Here is a 24,679-nt window from a genome sequence, read left to right on the forward strand (position 1 = left end):
ATTTATGTGGCAGAGCTGAGTCCATGAGAAGAGGGAAGTTTGTATTATATATTTATAATATAATGCTTATATTATAAAACAAGTCTAAAATTAACAATCTAAACTTAGACCTTAGAAGGCAGTTTTAAAAAATAAGCAGAAATCAAGCAGAAAAAAAAGACATAATAAAGAACAGAAATCAATGAAATTGTAAAAAAAAAAAATAGACAAAAATCAATGAAACCAAAATCTGGATATTTGAAAACATCAATAAAATTGCTAAACATGAAGAAAAACTTGTCTCAGAAAAAAAAAAAGAGATAGAAGGCACAGATCATTATCAGGTATTAAAAAAGGGGGATATCACTACAGACTCTGCCGACATTAACAGGATATTAGGAGAATACTACTTATATACATAAATTAGAAAGCAAAGAGGAAATGAACCAAGTCCCCCAAAACCGCAAGCCAGCAAAACTTGTGCAAGATGAAACTTATGACATGATAGTCTTAGAACTATTTAAGAGATTGAATTATTTGTTGCTCAAAACTTCTAGTAAAAAATCTGCAGGCCCAGATATTTTCACTGGAAAGTTCTATCAAGCATTTAATGAATAAATGCCACCAATTGTACATAATCTCTTCTAGAAATAATAGAGAAAGAGTTCTTCCTAACTCATTTTATGGGGCTAGAGTTATCGTCATACCAAAACCTGACAAAGATAGTATGAAAAAAAAGAGAGGGAAAAAAGGAGGCAACAACAGCAAGAGGAGGAGGAGGAGGAGGAAGGGGAGGAGAAATTACAGACCAATATCCTTCATGAACATGCACAAAACATTTTTTCAACAAAATATTATCAAAATGAATCAAGCAACATATAAAAAAAATAACACAACCCATTGGGGTTTATCCCAGAAATTCACTGGTGGTTCAATATTTGAAAATTTCATCAATGTAAATGATCAAAAGAGGACGAGCTACATGGGATAAATAGATACAGAGAAAACATTTGGCTAAACACAACATCCATTCATTATTTTACAAATGTCAGAGAACTAAGACAAGAAATGATACTTTTCAACGTCATAAATGACATCTACAAAATACCTAAACCTATCATTATAGTTAGTGGTAAAAGACCAAGTTCTTTCCCCATAAGATCAGGATCAAGACAAGAATGTCTACTCTTAGCACTCCTATTCAACATAGGACGGAATTCTCAGCAATAAGTGCAATAGAGTAGAAAAATAAAATGCATGCAGATTGGGAAGGAAGAAATAAAACAGTCCCTGTTCTCAGATGAAAGGATTGTCTATATAAAAAATACACAAAATAAAAAAAAAATCCTAGAACTAATAAGTTAAGCAAGTTTGCAAGAATAAGGTCAAAATACAAAAAGTCAATTGTATTTCAGTGTATTAGCCATATACATTGTATATCAAAATTTTAATAAATAGTATTATTCACAATAGCTCAAAAAATAAAAGAAATACTTAAGTATAAATCTAACAAAAATGTACAAAATCTGTATGCTATAAACTACAAAATGATGATCAAAGAAAAGAAAACCCAAATAAATGGAAAACATACAGTGTTGTTGGATTAGAAGTTTCTACATGGTAACGATGTCACTTCTTCCCAAATTGATCTGTACATTTAATGCAGTATCAATCCAAATCCCAGCAGGATTTTTTTCTAGATATACCAAGCTGATTTTTAAATTTACATGGAATGGCTAAGGACTCAGAATAGCTAAAGCACCTTTGAAAAATAAGCATAAAGCTGCATAAATCATACTACCCAATTTTAAGACTTATTGTAAAGTTAAGAAAATAAAGTCAATGTTGAATTAGTGAAGATGACACACAGAAGGAACAGAAGACAGAATGCCGAAATACACTGACACAAAAAAGGTCATCTGATTTTTTTGATAAATATGCAAAAGCAATTCAACTGAACTGGGCAATCTTTTTAACAAATATTGGAACACCTATGCTAAAAAAAAAAAAAATACACATCAGCCTAAACCCTTTACTTGATACACTTAGCTCTAATTGGATTTTTTGGAAAAAAATTCGAAGAAAATATTCATGGCCTGGTGTTTTACAGAGTTCTTACCCATGACCCCCAAAACATGACCCATACAGGAAAAAACTGATAAATTAGATTTCACCAAATTTTAAATCTTTTCTTTTATTAAAGTCACTCTTAAAGGAAGGAAAAGCTACAGAGAGAAAAAAATCTGCAAATCAGGTATTTGACAAAAGACTTGTTTCTATAACATGTAAAGAACTCTCAAAACAACAATAAGAAAACAATCCTATTAAAAATAGGCAAAGCTGTCAAAACCCATAAGTCCTGTCAACCATGAGGAAAACACTAGACAAACCCAAACTGAGGGACATTGTACAAACTATCTGACCAGTACTCCTCAAACTAAGAAAAGATTGAGAAATTATCACTCTAGGGAAACCTCAGGAGACATGACTCCAAAATGTAATGTGGTATCCTAGATGGGCTCTTCAAACAGAAAAAGAACATTAAGTAAAATTAAGGAAATCTAATAATAATTTTAAAAATATATACTTATGTATAAAAACAAAGATTTAATGGAAGAAAAAAATATATGCTCTAACAAAAAAGACAAACTTTTTAAGAATAAACTTTAAAAAGAAATGTACAAGTTCTATATGAAAAAAACTTCAGAGAACTTTTAAAGGTCACAAGGAAGTTTTCAACATTTGGAAGAACTTGACAATATTCATGGAAATACTCCACATCAAAAAAAAATGCTAAATCTCACTAAGTTAATGTATAATAATAGTATCGCAATAAAATTACCAAGTTTTCTGTTGATGTTTTTGCCTAGAGGTGGCTTACTAGGCAAGGTAATTCTAACAAAAATATAGAAAATAAGCAAATACAAATTGCCTTTAAAAAGTGTAGGGGTTCCTGGGTGGCTCAGTTGGTTAAGTGTCCGACTCTTGATTTTGGCTCAGGTCATGATCTCACATCTCATGAGTTCAAGCACAGCATCAGGCTCTGCACTGGCAGTGTGGAGCCTGCTTGGGTTTCTCTCTCCTCCCTCTCTTTCTGCCTCTTTCTCTTCTCTCCCCTCCTCTTCTTGTGCACATGCACTATCTCTTTCTCTCAAAATAAATAAACTTAAAAAATAAAAAGTATAATAAACTATAGCCTATCTTGGGATTAGAATAGTAGTGTAGTGTTATAATATCTCAAATATTTGAACACAGTGATTAATGACTAAAGAGACAGACCAATAGAACACAATGGAAAGTTTAGAAATAGACCCAAGCATTGAAATTCAGTATTTTATAAAATGACATCTGAAATATCCATGGTGAAAAGATGTACTATTTAGTAAATAATACTGTGTCCATCTAGAAAAAAATAGAATTGGATCCAACCCTCCGTATTTCCATAAACCATGGTATATTACAAGTGGATCACTTTTTTTACTTAATGTAAATGTAAAATAAATGGAACTGTAAAAATGTTGGAGGAAAACATGGATAAATGCCTTATAACCTTGGATGGGGAAGACCTTTAAAACTATGCCTCAAAATTCCTAAAAACAAAGATAATTAAAGTTGATATATAAAAACCAAAAGTCTACAAAGAAAAAATACCAAGAGAAAAATCAAAAAAAGAATAAGAAACTGGGGAGATTATTGTATCTCAGACACCAGCAAACAATTAAGTTCTATAATATAAAAAAAAAAAAGCATGAAAAAGCAAGGAGAAAAAGACCAATACTTCAATAGAAGAGTAAGCCAAGGATATGACTAAATAAGTACAAGTGATTCTTAAATGAAAAGTTTAGCATTAAAGATAATAAGGAAAATGCTAATTAAAACTACACAGAAATGTCATATGTCAGATTGACAAAACTTTAAAATTTTGGTAGCATTTTCAGCTGTCAAAGCTATAAGAAAATAGGTACTATCCTATATTGCTAATGGAAATATGTATTTAAAACCCTCCTGAGGAGTTTAGGTTAGCAGCTATCTATCAAATTCACTAATGTATTGTCCCCTTTGACCTAGCAATTCCACTTTTGTGAATTTATCCTACATATTGACTTATATACGTGTAAGTAAAGTCGTTAGTTTCAGTCATGTTTGTAAAAGCAAAAAATGAGAAATATCACCTGGAGATAAATCAGCATGAACTCACTTAACTTAATGTAGATACACATATATTTGTAGAGTTAAGTGTATGTACATATACTTCTTAGCTCTGTCTGCAGAGAAGGCCTAGAAGCGACAGCATCCCAGTAGTAATGAGCATACCCAGGAACCAGGTCTTGGTTTATAATTTAATTCTCCAAGAAAAGGAGAGAAGGCTTACTGTAGACCTGGAGCAGGGAACATAAAAGATGAGCCTGGGGGCATATTGTAGTGGCCAAGAGTAAATGCTCAAAAATCAAAATGATGGTTGGTGTGTCAATGAAATAGAGAAACCAACTGAAAAGTTTCCAATGTCCAAAGTTGGAACAATATGAACAAAATAGCATGATAGTATTGAATTATAATCCAAAGTACAAAATTAACATCCACCAATCTATACTGATAGAAATTAATGATTTATATAAATAATCAGCAGTATGAAGTTTCCTCAAAACATTAAAAATAGAACAACCATATGATCTGGCAACCCCACTTCCGGGAATATATCCAAGTGAAACAAAAACATTAACTCAAGAAGATATCTGCACCCCCATGTTCATAGCAGTATTATTTACAATCACCAATATATGGAAACAACCTAAGTGTCCATCTATGGGCGAATGGATAAAGAAGTTGTAGTATATATACATAACCATGGAACATTGTTATTCACCCTAAAGAAACAAATCTCACCATTTGTGACAACATGGATGAAACTTGAAGGCGTTATGCTAAATGAAATAAATCAGACAAAGACTAATACCGTACAATTGCACTTACATGTGGAATTTAAAACAAAAACAAAGAAACAAAACACCAAACCCATAAAAATTGTGGATACCAGAATGTGGAAGGTGGTCAAGCTACAGACTTCCACATACAAGATAAATAAGTACTAGGGATGTAATGAACAACATGCTGATGACAGTTACCAGGTGTGATATACAAGAAAGTTGTTAAGAGAGTAAATCCTAAGAGTTCTCATCACAAGAATTTTTTTCCTTTGTCTTCTTTTCTCTCTATTGTGTCTATATGAGAAGATGGATGTTACCTAAATCTACTGCAGTAACCACTGGACAATAAATCAAACCATCTTGCTGTGTGCCCTAAACTTACACAGTGATATATGTCAATTATTTCTCAATAGCACTGGGGAATTTTTTCTGTAGGGAAGGATGTGGGTAGTGGACGTGTGGGCAACAAAGGTGAGGAAGCCTTTTCACAATATACATTCACCTATGTTTTTTGAACCATGTGAATATATCACCTATGCAAAAATTGAAATAAGTCAGACAGACTTATGGTAAAAAAAAAAAAGAATATATGACGTGAACAGTCCTATGGTTTGCAACCTCTTAGCTTAATGTTCACAATCTAGAAACAGAATAAAGGAAAGTAAAACATTTTCATGAATCTTCACATTCCAAATTTGACAAGATATTTCCATTTTATTTTTTTCTGTAACTTACAAATGACTCAAAAATATTTCTTTTATGTGAAATTTTATATTGTTGATATCAGTTCAAAAATGAGTTTTAAAAACTTGAGCAGGACCCATGCAACTACTCATAAACTAGGAGAGCGTGAAAGTACATATGTAAAATCTAACCAGAAAAAAAGCAAGGGATCTAGTTTTCCCTTTGGGCAGGAAAAAAAAATTCCCTCAAACCTTTAAACATAAGAAGGTTATAGTTATCATCATGAAAGAATATAATCATAGGTAAGTGTGTCAAAGAAAGAGGTAGTCTGTTTATACTTGGACTCAGAGGAGGTAGAGTCCTGAGCACACAGTGAACATTTGCATCCAGCAACATCTTAACAGAAAAAGCACCGTAGAACATGTCTAGGCTGTTGACTGCAGCGTGGTTGACCGTTAATAAAATTCTAGCGTAGGAACTGCATTTTCTACTGACTCAGTTTCTGATCTGTTCCTTGTCTCAAGTTTGTGCTGCATTATCCACAAGGCATTCTGCAGACAACTCACCTGGAATCACATTGGATCAAAACTAAAAGATAATGCAACATAGGATTGTCTTAACAATATTCATTTTGGGCTCTAGTTTTTCCAGGGTCTGACCAAGGACAAGCTGTTGAGTATTAGACTGGATATTTGACCCCTGTCCAGGTTGATGGGCCTAGATTGATTCTCCTCTATATAACATGAATATTAGCAAATAGCCACAGAATACTTTTTTTGTTCCACGAAGTTTAATTATTTCCCCCTAAATAGGAATGATAATAATAGGTAACATTTGTGTAGGATTATCTTGTGCCAGTCAGTGCATTTGCTTTCCAAATACTGTCTAATTAATTCACACACAACCTTGAAATAGTTCTATTATTCTCCCCATTTTAAAAATGAGAAAAATAAATGAGATTTAGAAAGATTAAATAACTCCTTAAGGTCACAAGCATCAACCCCAGTGACTGAGAATTCATCCTTCCTACTGCTACATCAAATGTGCCAGCTTTGAGCTGACTCTAGAAAGCTCTATATACATGTAATATAGTAGTGTACATATTTCAGTTTACCAAGAGTTTAACATGCATGCCTTATTTGAGCCTCACAACAGCACCATCATTTTGAAAGTTAGTCTTATGTTCGTTTACAGATTTAGGAAATGAAACTTAGATCACCTAGCTAGTAAGTGGCAGTTATAAGGTACCATCTTACGTCTTCCAACTAATTATTCTAGCATGTTTGTTCATTATCCTAAATTTTCAAAGAATAACTTTGATTTCTAATAGCCCTTACTATTTAAATGGTTTAATCTTTCATATTTTAATCATATCACTAAATATGATTTTTAAAAGCAAATATTTCAGTTAGATAAGTGAAGTGATAACTTTCCTAATTTTTAAAGCCATTATCTATAGAAAGACATTAGACATAGAAAACAGTTTTAAAGTGTCAATTATATTTCAACATAAGAAAATAGTCATATAAATGTATTTTTGTGCTTGATACACGTAATTACATCTAGAATTATAATCATCTAAGAATTACTTTTTCCTCCAGCATCTCTAATTAATACCATTTTAGTAATTAAATGATTCAGATTTTTAATCCATTCATTTTTTAATTGCTTTTATCCAACAAATTTTTCATTTCTGAAGTTATCCCCAAACAGTTTCAAGTTTATCATAGGAAAAGAAATGTACAATAATAACTGAGCTTCCCTTAGAATGATACAGTAAAGCCCAGCAATAACTTGTGTGTCTAACATATATAAAAGAAAATCTGAAGGGGCGCTATGAGAAATGGACCAATTGTCATTCATCAAACCAGATTTTAATTGTTACACAGTTTTTTGCTTCATTCTCATTCCCACAGGTAGAAAAGAATCTAGACTAAACAAATTTCAAGTTAGTGTTCATCATGTCTTCCTAAGATTTTTAATCATTTTACTGTTATTTGATCAGTAATTTGAGGGCATAACACATCCCAGAGTGAAAGAGTAGCTGTGTTACCAGAAGTGGCTGGATCCAACAATCTGCTTATGTTCTCATAAATCCTCTGCATTACCCACTCCGACCTCCCTGAAAGATGCACTCCATTAGCAAGAAGTAGAAAGTTTACTGCTGGTTTCCTAAGAGAGATAGAGGTTGGATCCGGGAGGGTGGGGCTCACATTGAGCAGCACAGTGCTCCCCAGAGCCTTCATCCAGACCCCCAGCTAACACCTCCCCCAACCCAAGCAGCTGCTCCAATCTCATCTTTGCCAGAGATTTTCAACTCTCCACCTCAGTCTCTTCAGTCTCATGTCCATACACTCATCACTTGTCAGTGTGTGTGTGTGTGTGTGTGTGTGTGTGTGTGTGTGAGTGAGTGATGGAAATAATATTTTGCCTGCCACAAATAAAAATGAGCATAATTAAATAGGAAACGAAGATGGAAGTTCATATTTGTGTTATAGACACTGTAAATGTTGAGCCTAAGGCTTTTGACATTTATCTACTTCTTTTTCAACTTGACACATGCCATAAAAGATACTATTCCTTTCTTGTTTGTTTTTAGTTGCAGGAGAATAGACCATAACCATTGACTTGTTTATTTTTGGTGATGGTGGCAAAGTGGTGTCAGCCTCGCTCTGTGCTGTCATCTGGCTCTCACCACCACCATGCATTTGAGAAACAGCTTACATAAGTTATAAGTCTGTATCTTGGAGAAAAAAAAAATATCTTGATGTTTTCCGTAAAAATACATATTTCTGGCATCTAATGAAAATCTTCAGTCCCAAATCGCCACGTGGTAACAATCAGCCAAAGCCAAGTGTTGGTTGACTCTGTTAATCTACATTTTCAGCTCTGAGTTCAGCTCTCCTGTCTACAGTAACTGAATCCACCACGTAGGTGTTCCTTAGCAGCTAATTCAAACCACCATTGTGTCATTTCCATATTTTCCTTTATTCTAAGATCATTTAAAAAGTATATTTTCCATTTTAAAGTTATCTTTAGGTAGATTTTAAATTATTTGTGCATCTTAAAATGGAAACAAAATCTTTAGACAATTGTGTAGCATGACAGTAATTTATTATTGTTGGATGTGTCAGTTGCTGTTCTTTTACAAAAATGTAATTACTAACATATCATTAAAAAACAACATTGCTATTAGCATTGGCCTTACCAATATTGGAAAAGTAAATATTTGGACGTTAAGGACATCTTGAATTATTTTGAATTATTTTGTTCCCAAAACATCTATCAAAATAATGCTTAAGAGTCTCTGGGTTTTATTTCAGCACTGCATATGTCCTTAGAAGACAGCATAAAATGGCTTGGAGAAGTTATGGCTGAAATAGGACCACCCCATTCACAGAAAAATGAAGAATGGAGTTTTTTTAATATAAAACAAGCCAATGCTATCATCGATTACTTAAAAATCAGGTATGGATTTTCTTTCAGTAGCATTTATTTTTCATTTCATTTTATTTTATAAAATGTCTACTAAATAGAAACCAATTCAATTTTTAGACATTCACAGTATTTATGCTATAATAAGCCCAGCCAATAATGAGATAATATTAAAATCTTTAATCCAATAAATAAAATTCAAAACATTGAATTTTTGGCTAATCTTGCATTCTTAAAAAAAGGTTTGTGTTTAAAAAGTATAAGTTCATGTAGAATTATTTTTTTTCATGTAGAATTATAATAAATGATACAAAAATTTATTTTTTCTCTTAATCTCTAATTAATAACATTTTATTAATAAATTTATTCTTTCACATTAATCTAACTTGATTACAATGGACTTTATATTTTAGGTAGTGGGCCTTGACATCAAAATTTTACATTTTAGAACAACATTAATTTCCATTTAAACATTTATTTGAAATTCTTTGTGCTAGAAGTTAGAGAGGTATATATCCATGCTTCCTCAAATTTATTGTGTGCCCTGAAATACTTTGTAGTATTAACCAATTAAACTCATTAAGTTTTTCTCTGTGCTTAGGAAATTATGGTGAATTGAGGGGAAATATTTTTATTACAGTGATTCTTCAGTGGTGAACTAAGAAATTGGCCTTTTATATAATCTGTCACAAGGTCTGCATTAGAGGCATGCATCTTTCCCAAAGGACATTTTGAGAGTTTGCAAATATTTAAACAAGAGTTGGTAAAAAAAATCTGTCTTTTGCCTAACTAAAAGCTCCTGCAGAATATCTTTTTTTCCTCCAACACTATACACTGCAGTGTTTTCCAATTTTAAACTTTAAAATTCCAAAATAAAGGGTGCTGCATGATGTCCTAGACATGCTCATGATTTGCTTGGCAAGGATCCTGGCTGTAGTCTGGAAGCTTTTTAAATATTAATGTGTTTAATATGATAAGGTTTATATGCTGGTTTCTGGCATGAATTAATAATAGAATATGATATAAAATGTTTTTATATAATAGCATTGGATATAATTTGATTTCTTAATGTAAAATATATACCTCCTAATGTGTGTCTCTCGCTAAGAGCTGCAGTACCCTTCATATCAATTAGAGTAAAGCAAGGTCCCTGTGTTGGAGGCAGGAAGGGAATGGAAATCCAGAACTGGAAACCTTGCTCCCCAAGGTCTTTTTGCCCATCAGAGTTTGGTAATCCCTAGGTGAGGGGAATTTTCTGCATATTTGTATAGCAACCTTCTTTCTCTTCTTTATCTATTTGAAACTGCCAGGTTTCTCTTTGAAGAACACATTTTTACATCTGAGCTCTAAGCCCAGGGGGTTTATGATGGGCACCAGGACTGATAGCTAACCATAGCAGCACAACTCTATGCAGGTGCCCTACTGACATCTTCTAGATGGTGCAAGATTGCACCTCTTTTCTCTTTAATCGAAGGATGCTCATGAGTCTATTACTTGACATTTCATTTCAGAAAATTAAGTTAGGAAGGGATGTCAGTGTTAGTCATCATTAAATGCTAACCAGAGTAACTTTACTTACCAAAAATTTCTATTCTCATTTCTAAAAACAACAACAACAACCATAAAATGTTTGAGAGATTGGTCACGTGAAGCAAATCAGAACTATTTTTGATGACATTAAATCTTCATATTGTGATTTCAAATAAGTTATACACTTTTAAATTTTTTATTCAAATTTTGGTTAACATACAGTGCAATATTGGTTTCAGGAGTAGATTCCAGTAATTCATCACTTACATACAACACCCAGTGCTCATTCCAGTAAATGCCCTCCTTAATACCCATCACCCATTTAGCTCATCTTCCACCCACTTTCCTCCATCAACCCTCAGTTTGTTCTCGGTGTTTAAGGGTTTCTTGTGGTTTGTTTTCTTCTCTCCTCTTTTTCCCCTCTATCCATATGTTCATCTGTTTTGTTTCTTAAATTCCACATACGAGTGAAATCGTATGGTATCTGTCTTCTCTGACTGACTTATTTTGCTTAGCATAATACACTTAGGTCCATCTGTATCACTGCAAATGGCAAGATTTCATTCTTTTTGATGGCTGGGTAATATTCCATTGTACATATATACATCTTCTTTATCCAATCAGCAGTTGATGGACATTTGGGCTCTCTCAATAGTTTGGTTCTTGTTGTGAAAGCTGCTATAAACACTGGGGTACACTACCTCTTCAAATCATTATTTTTGTATCCTTTGAGTAAATGCCTAGTGGTGCAACTCCTGGATTGTAGAGCAGTTCTATTTTTAGTTTTTTGGGGAACCTCCATACTGTCCTCCAGAGTGGCTATACCAATTTGCATTTCCACCAACAGTACAAGAGGGTTCCCCTTTCTCTGCATCCTTGCCAACACCTGTTGTTTCTTGTGTTGTTAATTTTAGCCATTCTGACAGGTGTGAGGTGGTATCTCATCATGGTTTTGATTTGTATTTCCCTGATGACAAGTGATGTTGAGCATCTTTTTTGTATCTATTAGCCATCTGGGTGTCTTCTTTGGAAAAGTGTCTATTCATGTCTTCTGCCCAAGGAACTTATACATTTTAAATGCACCTTTTACAGAAAATAAAATATCAGTTAGTAGGATATCTAGAATTGGTACTGAAGTTGTATAAAAAGAAATGTGCTTTTCTACAATACCTATTTAGAATGCCTCATAGGTCCACATATATACATTTAATGGCAATTAAACCATATAATATTTTTCATTTTAATGACTACAAAGAAGTTTTATAAATATGAAGCTAACTCATATTATGTTTTATATAGTGTAAGCATGTTTCAATTTAATCTGATATTAAATTTACTCAACCAATGTAAGCCCTCGTCAATTCAGGAAGAGTAGTTTTTGGAACATGACCCATACCACGTGAAACTTAACTAGCAATAAAATTGGAATTTTGTTTGATACTGTTAATAGAATATAAATTGTATATTCCATCATATACATATGATATACATATACATATGCATATGCATATACATATGATATACATATACATATGCATATGCATATACATATACATATAAATGCTACTGCAGCTTTTTAATATAAGACATCACTTAGATATATCTGGTCCCACTACACTTGTGTCATTGTGTATTCTACCTATTCCTTGGAAATTAGGTGAAGGTAATGTGCATAGGCATTTACTCAATATAAGAAAATCAACACTGCCCCTCTGTGCACAACAGGGTATACTTCCTGGCAGTGAGCCCAGATGTCTTGACCCATTTTATTTCTTAGGCTTCTCCCTTTTATTTAGAACTATGACAAGGTATTTGACAAAATAGTCTAGGGGCTTGAGTCAGCTGGAAGTCTTCCTTCCAAAGGAAGAGGGAGGAAATGTATTCCCATAACAGAGGTGTCACTTCACTCCCAGAAGAAGTTACCTAATAGTTCCCTGGTAAAGTTACAGACCCCAACCAAGATGGGGACCAGAGCGAAGTAATGGAGGCAACTTGACCCACCCCTGAAAAGTGCCTCGTTAGGTGCCTTCCTCCTCTCATCTATCTTACCCTAGTCCTGGTCTTGCCCCAGCTCGCTTCTTTGACCACTGCATCCAAGTCATGCATTTTATTTTCATTGTGAGAAGTGAATTTCCCCTTTAGCATGAGACAATCTAATTCCTATATGCAATGAGGAGAGTGAGGCTGAAAGATTATAAAATTGCAGGAAGGAAGATTTATGAATTAACTTCTTTGTGTAACATAAGATGGAAGAAAAATTTTACACTAATTCACACAGAAGAAGCCAAGTTGTTTCCAAATACTCTACAGTCTTTATTTTTTCTACTCAATCAGTTATTGCCAGTGTAATATTTTTAACCTTAAAGCTTTCTCTAGGTAAGCAATGTAAGGAAAGGAGAATTTGAATTTATTTTGCTTCATTGAATCATCAAACTTCACTAATCTTGATGTATTTTCTAGCCAACAAATCAAAGTAATGTCAAAAGCTAAGTTAGTTTTCTGAGTGTTGAGGAATAATTTGAATGTACGAGGTCCCCCTACCCCGCCTCAAAAAAAAAAGAATAATAATACCATGACTGAGTCTGCATACCCATCACTTTTTAATGGATTGTGTTAGTAGTGAAATCAACTGCTGATATAACTCAGAGAGACCCAGCTGCCTGAGGATTTCTTCATTGATTTCAAATGAATTGAAACTTTGATCCATTACAGCATTCAGGAGAAGCCATTATTATACATGCTCTGTAGCTACATTTTGCAAATGTTAATTTCTAAGTTATATTAAAATCAATTTTCTTGAATAGCAAAAGGCACCAGAGTGAAAGAGAAACCAGTAAGACAATTTTTTTGTTCTTGGGCATTTTGCTGTATTATGAGTCTATTAATTTTCCCAACCAGCAGGAAAAGAATTAGAAAAATTCAAATATTATCACAAACAGGATATTAGAAATCAGCCCTTCAGTAAATTTTTAACTCTCAATAACACATTGCTGAGATCTTTAAACTTACCAGAAATACTTGTTTTAAGAGGCTCCTATTCTTTAGCTCTTCATGGTCTTTAGACACTGACCACCTGCTCTTTAGGGTAAAAATTGAAGAAATTACCTGTCTTATATTAATTCCTCTCTTTGACGTGTGAACAAATATTCTACAGGAAAATCAGACAACTCCTAAATGGATTTCAGTACATGCTGCATCATTTTCAGGTGTTATCAGAGATTAATTTAATCTTGAATCAGTTTGAGAATGTGAGAAGTAAATAATACAGATGTAGATTATAGATTTCAGTCCATTCATTCCAGAGGAAACTGACTCCAGTTTAAAGCAAAACATGAAAAATAATGTGCAGTTTGGTGTTATTTAGGGACACTGCATTATTTGATTGCCAACCAAGAAAAGCCCAGATGCAATTTAATTGCTCCCTTATCCCAAACCTATCCATTCATCACAGATTAATTGACTGATCTTATATTCGGTACTGTGTTATACTGTCAACGTCTCAAAAAAGTAAATCTTTAGTTTTTTACCATTTCTGGACAATTCATTTGGAGTAAAACAGGTAGCTCACTCCATGTTAGTATTTAATGTCTTGCTCAATATGAACAATTTCCCTTTCATAAATACTCTTACATATTTGCTTTCTTTACTAAAATAAATTTATCAGAGTTGCACATTTATTTTGTATTTCAGCTTATTTCAACACTACAAGCTATATGAGTTTCTATTCTACTCTACCAGGGAAGAAATTGTGATAGGAACTGAGGTAAGTAATTTATCTAGATGGAACCAATTAAGCTGAATCACTTAATGCATGCTGATCGGCATCTGGATCTTTAACTGCTTAAAGCAACTTCTTGTCAAGATTACTCGAGTGTTAATATAACCAACTAGTAGTTTGCAAAAAGAATAATTACATAAAGCGAGCATTGGATTAAGAAAATAAGCTGTCTTTTCGCATTAAAGGCATTGTTAATCACATATACTTTATGTATTTATGGATTATTTGACAAAGAAAAGCTGAACGGGTTATGTATGTCTTCATACAAAGAAAATTGGGAAAAGTGAGATAAATTAATTCAGTTAAATCTCTTCTAATATCGCATTTTTTCAATCTAATCATTTTTAAGGTCTAATTCAAATCCCACTTCCTCAATGAAGCAAACCTTCCTTAATTGCATCACATCTCAAAGGAAAGGTTTAGACAAACTCTTTAATCACATTCTATTATTTTATTCTGGTTGATCTCTTTCTGCTGAATATTGGCTACTCTTTTTACACGTATAAGCACATAAATATGCACTGTGCTATATGGTTTTCTAATTATTTTTTGTGGATTGATATAGTCAGCACAACCAAACTGTAATTTCCTTGAAGGCAAGGATGAGGTGATGCCTTTCTACCAAAGCATAGTGTAGAATGAACCATAGTGGCCCCTCAATTAATACTACATAAGTGATTCAGTGACATTGAATACAATAGCATTTCTACAATAAATGGTCTACCTTAAGATATTTTGGAACAGCTTTATGTATAATCACATGTTCATAATTGCTACAAATTAATCCGAGGTAAGAAAACATCTTTAAGGAGGCTAAAGATGCCATAAAAAGTGCTCCTTAGGTTCCCAACTACTTGAGAAGTCTATGTTGCCTAGAAGTATCAGACATAGGAGTGGCCATGGTCACAAATAAATAATGAATAGGGGTTCCTGGGTGGCTCAGTAGGTTGGGCGTTGGATTTGGGCTCAGGTCATGATCTCGCGGTCCATGGGTTCGAGCCCCGCCTTGGACTCAGTGCTGACAGCTCAGAGCCTGGAGCCTGCTTTGGATTCTGTGTGTCCCTCTCTCCCTGTCCCTCCCCCACTCACGCTCTGCCTCCCTCTCTCTTTCTCTTAAAAAATAATAAGTATTAAAAAAATTAAATCACATAAATGGTGAATAAAGGGATATTTATGTTATCTTTTTAATTTCTTGATACTAAGCACCAGGTGGAATGTGCCAACTATTATATCTGCCAGGGTGCTGTTGTTCTGGATTTAATAAAATGCCTACTTCATAAACACCTCAGTCACTGTTACTCATCTTCCATTTGGGTACTTGTTCTCATGTGGGCCTTTTAAGTTAATTGAAGGAAAACAAGGAGCCCTTTGTGCCTTTGACTTCTCTAAAATTTCTTCTTTGTGGTCTCCTCATACGAGCTTAAATTAGGTGTCACTTGACAAAGTTTCACTGACAACATTTCCATGAGAGAATTACATCATATAGTGCAACAGGTGCAAAAATTATCAGTTTAGAATACAATGCTATATAATTTATTCAGCAAAACTTTGGGAAAATGATAATGGCTTTGCCAGTAGCATAAGCAGATACTTAGAATCATCAAGAAAAAGTTTCATAAAGGAATTTGAATTCCCTTTTCTCTTTGTTAGTTGCACAATCGTGCCTTTCTTCTTTGTTGTAAGGATATATTTAGGTGACATTTATGCTTATGGAAAGATAAAATGGAGAAAGTAGACTGGGATTGGTGCTTTTATTTTCCTTTGTCATTTACATTTTCTCCAAGCTGACCAGAGTTATAAAAAATAATCTTTAATGAAGGGATTTTGGGTCTTCAGGAATTAGGCCACTCTTGGAATTTTAAAGGATTAACCAAAGCAGGTATTATACTATAATATTTAATGACATTGTTGAAGTGTCTGATAACCCTTGGTGCTAATATCTGTTTTTTAATTAACAACCTTTCATACAGGATGCAGAGGCTTGCCCTGTTAATGTGATTATTCATGCTGACCTCAGTGCTCTGAGAGCAAACAAGGTCCACACAACAAATGCATAAATGTTCCAAGCTTAACTCTCAGGCTGGTGTTCAAGTTAAAGAACACTGACAAAATTTAGTTTCTCTCTTAATTGTGGATAGGCAATTATAACAAAATATATAAATCCCCTCTATGAATAATTGTTAAATATTAATTTTAGTTGTTAATAGGACATAAATAAGTCATACTCATACTTTTCTTGGGTTTTAGTTTAAAGGAATTGGTGTTTGCATTTAGCAATTGTTTCTGGCTAATCTCTACTCACCTTTTTCAAAAAATTTCATGTTGTGCTTAGATCATAGAGGCACATTTTCAGTAAATTATTATTCTTGACATGAGATGCTGCATAATGTAGGAATATTTCTGATAGATAGAGTTCTATAAATGACATGTTTTGTAGTTCATTCAGTGGTTCACAGATCATATACGTTGAAAAGGTAGTAAGCAACCAGAACAAACCAGGATAATGACAGAATGGAGGCAGCAAATACCTGTGGCTGTAGCCACCTGAAAGGATGAAGTGTATGAGTTTCACTCACTTTAAAGAGATGAGGACTACCTTTCAGTCATTTAAGCCAGCTCACCAAGACTTGTTTTGACAATGCAATTAGCTCACAGATCCTCTGACATAAGAATTGTAAGGGAAACAGACTCTCCTTAGGGGATATGATCTATATCCTTCCTTGGCCTAAGGCCCCATCCAGAGAGAAATCTGGAAACTGCTATGTTCTTTCTTTTGTTACCTGAAAACCACAAATAACATTTAATAATTGCACACAAAAAGAATACTTTCAGGTATTAGCAATGGTGATGATCAAAAACTCATAGCAGATACCCAAAGTCATGGTTCTACTCAGGTATTTAGCACAAGGCATCTACTAAATGATACAACTATAAGTTATTTATTTATTCATTCAACATGTGACCCAGTTCCTATGACATTGTGGGTTTTGTGCTAACTTCCAGAGATCCACAGTGATAAGCAACAATTCTTGTCCTCAAGGGGTTGACTGTCTAATGAGAGGAGAGAGGTGATTAAATAATTCATTATAGTATAGGGCCCCAAATATTATGATCCTCTGGGAACAAATAGAAGACAAAGAGGAACACCTAACTTGTAGATTTAAGCTTATACGGGTTTCTAGGAACAAGTGAAATCTAAGAGGAAATCTGAAGGTTGTGAATGAGATAGTCAGTGTACTGTAAGTTTTTTGGTGCAGTGAAAGAAATTCCACTCAAAATAGTTCAACCAATTAAAAAAAGGAAAGGTGTATTACGTGATCACTAACTGGTAAATACAGGGGTGAGCTGGACAGAGGTTAACTGTAGTCAAACAATGTAGTTAAGAGTGTATGTGTATACACGCATGTATCTCAATCTTTCATCTCTCTTAGATGTTTTTCATCTCTTTTCTCTGATTCTTTTTGCTTTGGTCTCGTTCCCCTCTACTGCAGACAGTCTTCCTCCCAACTGGTGGGAGACCTGATAGAAGCAGCTCTGGTTTAGCACATCTATGAAAAAGGGGAAATATTCCTCACAGTGTTAACATTATTGGCTATGTTTATGCCACGTGTCCACCCTTGATTAACTACTGTGGCCAGAGGAGTGGAGTAATGCTACCCGAAGACTAAAGTAGAACTTATTGAGTGGGTGACAGAGGATAAAGAAATCCCCAAAAGAAACAGAGAGAGTCTTTGCAAGAGGGATGAGTGATTTTATCAAAAGAGTGAATTAAGCCGACATGTACAACTCTTCCATCCAAAATCCCATGCGAGGCCAAAAATTTCAAAATCCACAATGCTATGGATAAAAGATTTTATGACATGTAAAATTATAGATTTCTGGTTAGATGAAACCACAGCCCTGTATGCACAAAGAAGATGCTACAGAGTTAGTGAAGTTTCCTTAGGCATGCTCAATTGATACAGAAATAGGAAAAGCTTTAGTGGGAAAAAAGCCAAAAGCATGTAGGGAACTGCTTTCAGAGCAACTGCGCCATTCAGCTCCTTCACTTCTGCTGCCTGTGCAGAGCACAGGGACTCCATAGCATTTTCCCCAAAACTGAAGAAACCACTGTGGACATTGCCACCGAAGAGGAGAGCAGTTCTGAGGTTTCCAGGAGAGATCATGAATATACCCTAAATATAACTTATTGGTGCATCTAGCTACCATTCTTATTTGCCCCTCTCCTACAGTCTCTAGTGGCAAGCTATGGCACACAAACATCGCCAGGCAAGTGAACAAGGATTATCTAATGTAAAGATTTTAAATGGCAGCCCCAAATCACCAAGCAGTTGAGGAAAGCAAAATCATAGATAGACATGAAACTCTATGAACAAATCAAAGAATAGCTAAGGAACAGAGTTGATAGAGCAAGTGGTAGAAGACTTGAAGTCCGATTAATAGTCTTAAGAGAGTTTTAAAGGTTGCTGTATTCTTGAAAAATTAACTAATAGAGATCTTTGAGATTTAAAATAAGATTTGAAAACTCTTATTAAGATATCAGGTACAATTTCATGTTGATAGGTTTGAAAATCTACAAAAAAACAATACTCGGAACTATACCAATATTTACTTAAAAGAATATTGATGATCTTAGTAGAATGATAATTATGTAACATATTGAAAAATCCAAATGTAAAAGTGGCATCAGACCTAGACAATTTTACAGGCTAGTTTCACCAAAATTTCTAAAGTAGATCATTCCCTTTTATGTAAATTGTGATAGAGGATAGAAGGAGATGGAGAACTTTCAACTCATTCTTTGAAGTTAGTATAATTCTGAGAATGTTTCAACTTATTCCATGAATTGGTAATGAATTATAACCAAAAGTAAAAAAGAATAAAAGTTATGGGCAATCTCAGGTATGAAAATAGATGCAACAATCTTAAATAAAATATTAGGAAGTGAAATATAGCAGAGGATTGGGTCTTCAAATAGGATATATTCCACATATTTAAGGATTATTTAACACTGAGATATCTGTTAATGTAATTCTGTACATTATCAGATTAAGGGAAGAAAAACCAAGTGACCATCTCCATAGATATGGTAAAGTATTTGAGAAAATTAGACACTCATTTTTCACTTTAACTAGACTTCTATTAATCAGTAATATAGAATTACACTCTTTGAAAAAAAAATAATTACACTCTTAACTCAGAATATACCAACACAAAAAACTCTCTACAAATATCTTAATGAAAACGTTAAAATGCCCAACAGGAACAAGACAAGGCTAATTATTATTACCAACATTGCTTTTTAGTTCCTAGCCAATGTAGTAAAACAAAAAAGAAGTCAGAAATAGAAGAAAAGATAAGTATTGACAACAAGACACAAAGCTTTCATTGTTTGCAGATGGTATGATATAAAACCATCATTAAGAAAATATTTTCATATTATATTAATAATAACCCAATAGAAAAGGATCACATTGATAAAAATAAAAACCATAACATTTTTATAAATGAACCTAACAAAAATGTTAAAGAATTATACAAAAAAAATTGAGTAGTTTTAGTAAAGATAGTTTTTTTTTTCATTCTGAGTAAATGGAACGTAAAACATGTTTCCAGTTTAGAAGACTCAGTTTTATGAAGATATCATGTCATTTCAAATTAACCTATAAACTCAGAGTAATCACAGTCATAGTGCTATGATTATGGTGGCTCTTTACCAAGTAATTCTTAAAATTTTTTTTTGTTGTGGAACATTTCAATCATATATAAAATAGAAGGAATTAGATATTAACTCTCATACGTGAGCTTATGCCCATAATAGTTAAGTATTTTAATATGTGACTCTAAAATATAATGAATTTAAAGTAACTCTTCAATATCATCAGTTGTGCAGCCAGTGTTCAAAAGCCCCTGATTATCTTATAACTGGTGTGTATTTGTGTTTTATTTATGTATCACTTTGTTTGTTTGTATGTTTGTTTGTTTGAAATAGCACCCAAATAAAATACCTATGTTGCAATTAGATTCTTAAGTCATTTTAAGTTTATAGGCTCACTATTTGCATTTTTTAATTTCTTTGTAATTTGTTTGTTGAAGTATCCACATCTTCTATCCTATAGAATTTTCCACAGCTACTTTCACAATTGCATTCCTGTGGTATTCTTAACATTTCTCTACCTTCCATGTTTCTAGCAAATGGGTAGTTAAATGTCAGAAGACTGGCTAGACTTCAGTTCAGATGTTTAGCAAGAAGAATTTATAGGTGGTTTTGTATATTTATATTAGGAAGCAAATAATGTCTGGTTTTCTCTTTTTTTGTGATGTTAGCAACCACTGACCATTATTACCTAGATCTATTATTTCATTAAGGGTTAAAAAATGGTGATATTCTATGTCATCATGCTTTTTTTCATTTATGGGCTGGATATTTCCATGAATAGAAACTTCCACTCTTCAATTATTTGATTCAACTGAGATACAGTTCATATAGAAAAGACAGGATGAGTGCTAGATTCTTCTCCTTTCTTTAATAGTTTTCAGAATAATAAATTGGATTTTTAATATCCTCCAAAAGTACTTGTGGTAGACTGACTGATGCCCCCACTACCTCAAGATGCTTGCATGCTAATTCAATAAATTCAGGACCTCTGAATTTATAACCTTACATGGCAAAAGGGACATTGCAGATTGACTAAATTAAAGGATTTGAGAGGGGGAGATTATCCTGGATTATCTAAGTGGGCTCAGTGTAATCATAAACTTTCTTATAAGAGAGAAAGGGAAAAAGGGAAGTCAGAGTCAGAGACAAAGGAGAGAAGTTTAAAGGTGCTACTGATGGCCTTAAAAATGGAAGAAAAGACCAGGAACCAAGGAATTAAGGTGGCCTCTAGGGGATGGATAAGGCAAGGAAACATTCTCCTCTAGAGCCTCTAGAATGAATGCAGCCCTGTCAATATGCTAAGTTGAGAACTTCTCATATCCATAACTGTAAAATAAATAAATCTGCATTGTTTTAAGCCATCAAGTTTGTGGTAATTTGCTATAGCAGGAATAGGAAACTAATATAGACTTTGACTTAATAGCACACATTTTTATTTGCATTTTGATCCATTTTAATTACTATTCTTATTAATCCTCAAGTTGTCTCATCTTTGACCAGTGTTCTCATCGTTCTGTTTGCCAGTCCCTGTCTTAATACCATATTATTTTAACTACCATAACTTTATAGACTGTTTTAGAATATGATATGGCAATGCCTTCTCCTTTTCCTCCTTCTCCTTCTTGTCCTTTCTTCCTCCTTTTTCTTCTCCTCCTCCCCATCCTTCACCTCCTCCTTCATTATCATCATCATCACCATTAGCATTTGGTTGATTATATAGTTTATATATGATAGTTTAGTTTTCCTTCAATGTGAAATTTATCGTTAAACCCATGCATATGTGTATTTCTAGTATACAACATATACAAGTATTTAGAAAGGTGGCATTTAAAACCAGTCGGGATAATTGGCTATGTGTTTCATTTAAAAAGCTAGATTTCTACCTCACCCCAAACTGGAAAATGAGTCTAACCTATTAACAAATCTATTTCCTATAACAGTAGACATATCCTATAATGACAAATTATAATTTGCCCCAATACTTCCACTGAGAACAACTAGAAAAGCTGGACAAGTTTTTTTTAAGACTTAAAATGTTTGAAGGTATTGGAGCTACCAAAACTCAAAACAATTGGAGCTCAACAAGTGAGCCAGAAATGGTTTGGTGTGAGAACAAAAACTGGAGGAGAAGGGAAATATAGCAAATCCCACAAGTTGCATGTTGGGACTCCAAAGGACCATACTTTAAAAAATCAGCCTTCACATAAACTGAACCTCAGCTTCAAGTTATCTCAGTTTTTGGTAAATTTAAGATTATCCATGTATAGTGCTGTTAACCTCGTCTGTAAGTAAAACAAACTCATGCTACACTTCAAATAATACCAACTGTTTTTGTAACCAGTGTCTATCACTCAGTAAAAGTATGAGGCACACAGAAATAGAAACAGACCCATAAGTGTTTCAGATAATGGAGTTATTAGCCATATACTGTAAAATAATTACGCTTAAGAAATAAGAAATATTCTGGAAAATAAAATACAAGACAGTGAATTTCAGCAGAATATTAGAAAATATTAAGAATACTAAATGGGGGCACCTGGGTGGCTCAGTCAGTTAAGCATCCGATTTCCGCTCAAGTCATGATCAGGTTTGTGAGTTCGAGCCTGACACCCCCCTCCCCGCCCCCCCCCCCCCCCACTGGGCTCTGTGCTGACAGCTCAGAGCCTGGAGCCTGCTTCGGATTCTTTGTGTCCCTGTCTGCCCCTCATGCTCATGCTCTGTCTCTCTCTGTCTCTCAATAATAAATACAAGTTAAAAAAAATTTTTTTAAAAAAACTAAATGGAAATTCTGGAATTAGAAGATATAATAATTGAAATTAATAACCAAATAGATGTGTTTAACAACAGGTTAGTCATGAATGAAGAGAAAATTGGTAAATTGGAAGATAAGTCAAAATAAAATACTAAGATGAAGCATGGGTATGCAAAAGCTATCATGATAAACACAGTAAAAGGTGTAGAAGAATATTGATAGAGTGAAAAAGGTCTGACATAGAGATAAACAAGTCAATTCCAGAATGAGGAGATAGACACAACATTCAAAGAGTTCATTTTCTGGAAATAACAAACTTTAAACCACTTTAGATTTGATTCACTGTGAACTCCAAATACAAATGTCCACATCTAAACATTCCATAGTAAAATTTCTAAAAACCATAGGCGGGAGTACTGGTTTCCACATCTGCATGTAAGGAGTTTGAATTCTCCACTCTATCCTAATGACAAGTAAAAAACTGAACAGACTGAAAGTCAACAACTCTTGGATCCATATGAGAGGGAAGGACACAGAGCAAATGGTTACCCCCAAGATTAGAGAGATAGGCAAATACAGACCATTGTGGCTTATTGTAACAGACTTATGAGTGGTAACAGACTTATGACCCAGTGCCAAGTTAGGAAAACCTGAACTATAACTGATGAACTACTCAGTGGAGGCTCAGTGCCAATAACTCTGAGAGTTAAAAACTCCAAATGGACCCAGTCCTGAGGGGCCCCACTCTATTGTGAGATTTACCTCACAGAGCCTGATCAGAAGTCCATAGTAAATATTAATCCTTCCCATTGTGCTTCTGGCAGGGTGAGAGGAAAAAGAACCATATCAAAATATGCCAGATCACTTATTTATTCTTAACAAGTCCTGTACTTAAGGGAATGGGGTTAACCAGAGTCTAACCTGCTGAGGTGTTATCATAGTCTGACCAACCCGGGCAAATGCAAACACCCAACTTCAACCCACTCTAGCCATCCTGTCCCATCTAAAGAGGGAGAAAAAGGCAAAAACTCTTGTGAAATTTGCAGTCCAGAGGCACAGGCTTCCTAAAAGACTGAGATGTAATCATAGAACTATAGAACATGTTCGATGTAATCATAGAACCATAGAACATGTTCTCTAACCTCATACCTCACCACCACATTACTAAAGGCCTATCTTCAGTAGTTATTTTTGCCACTTTACCATTTGTCCAAAAAAATAAAATACTTAGGTATAAATTTAGAAAAAATAAGTACAAGGTCTATATGAGTGGAACTGCAAAACTCTGATAAATGAAATAAAGAACTAAATAAATGGAGAAGGATGGTCTATGATCATGGATAGGAAGACTCATTACTGTTATGATGCCTGTCCTTCCCAATTTGATGTATAGATTAAATGCAATCACAATAAAAGTCTCAAAAAGTTATTTTATGAATATCAAACAACTCATTTTAAAGTTTATATGGAGATGCAAAAGGCTCAGAATAGCCAATACAATGTTGAAGAAGAAGAAGAAAGTTGGAGAACTGACACTATCCAACTTCAAGACTTACTATAAAGCTAAAGTAATCAAGACAGTGTGACAATGGTAAAGAATGGGCAAATAGATTAATAGAACAGAATAGAGAATCCAGAAATAGACCCTTTTAAATATACTCAATTGATCTTTGACAAAGGAGAAAAGTAATGCAATGGAACAAAGTAGCATTTTTAACAAATGGTGCTGGAACAAGAAACGAATCTAGACACAAAACTTACACTGCATAAAAAATTAGCTTGAAGTGGACCATAGATCTAAATGTAAAACACAAAACTATAAAACTCCTAGATCATGACAGGGAAAAACCTAGATGATCTTGGGTATGGCAATGACTTTAAGATACAACATTAAGGCACAGTTCATGAAAGAAACAGTTGATTAGCTGGACCTCATT

General features: G+C 33.9%; 1 protein-coding gene across 5 annotated transcripts in view; it reads left to right on the top strand.

Annotated features, from left to right (window-relative positions):
• CABCOCO1 (ciliary associated calcium binding coiled-coil 1) overlaps window positions 1-24,679 on the top strand; it is a 119,459-nt gene that overhangs the window by 21,251 nt on the left and 73,529 nt on the right. For all 5 annotated transcript variants that reach the window (XM_047826007.1, XM_047826006.1, XM_047826008.1 and 2 more), the window contains 2 exons: window positions 8,912-9,056; window positions 14,244-14,316. In XM_047826007.1, coding sequence (XP_047681963.1) covers window positions 8,912-9,056; window positions 14,244-14,316 — 218 coding nt within the window. The remainder of the gene's footprint in view (window positions 1-8,911; window positions 9,057-14,243; window positions 14,317-24,679) is intronic.

This window comes from Prionailurus viverrinus, chromosome D2 (assembly GCF_022837055.1).
Source record: "Prionailurus viverrinus isolate Anna chromosome D2, UM_Priviv_1.0, whole genome shotgun sequence".
Lineage (NCBI taxonomy): Eukaryota > Metazoa > Chordata > Mammalia > Carnivora > Felidae > Prionailurus > Prionailurus viverrinus.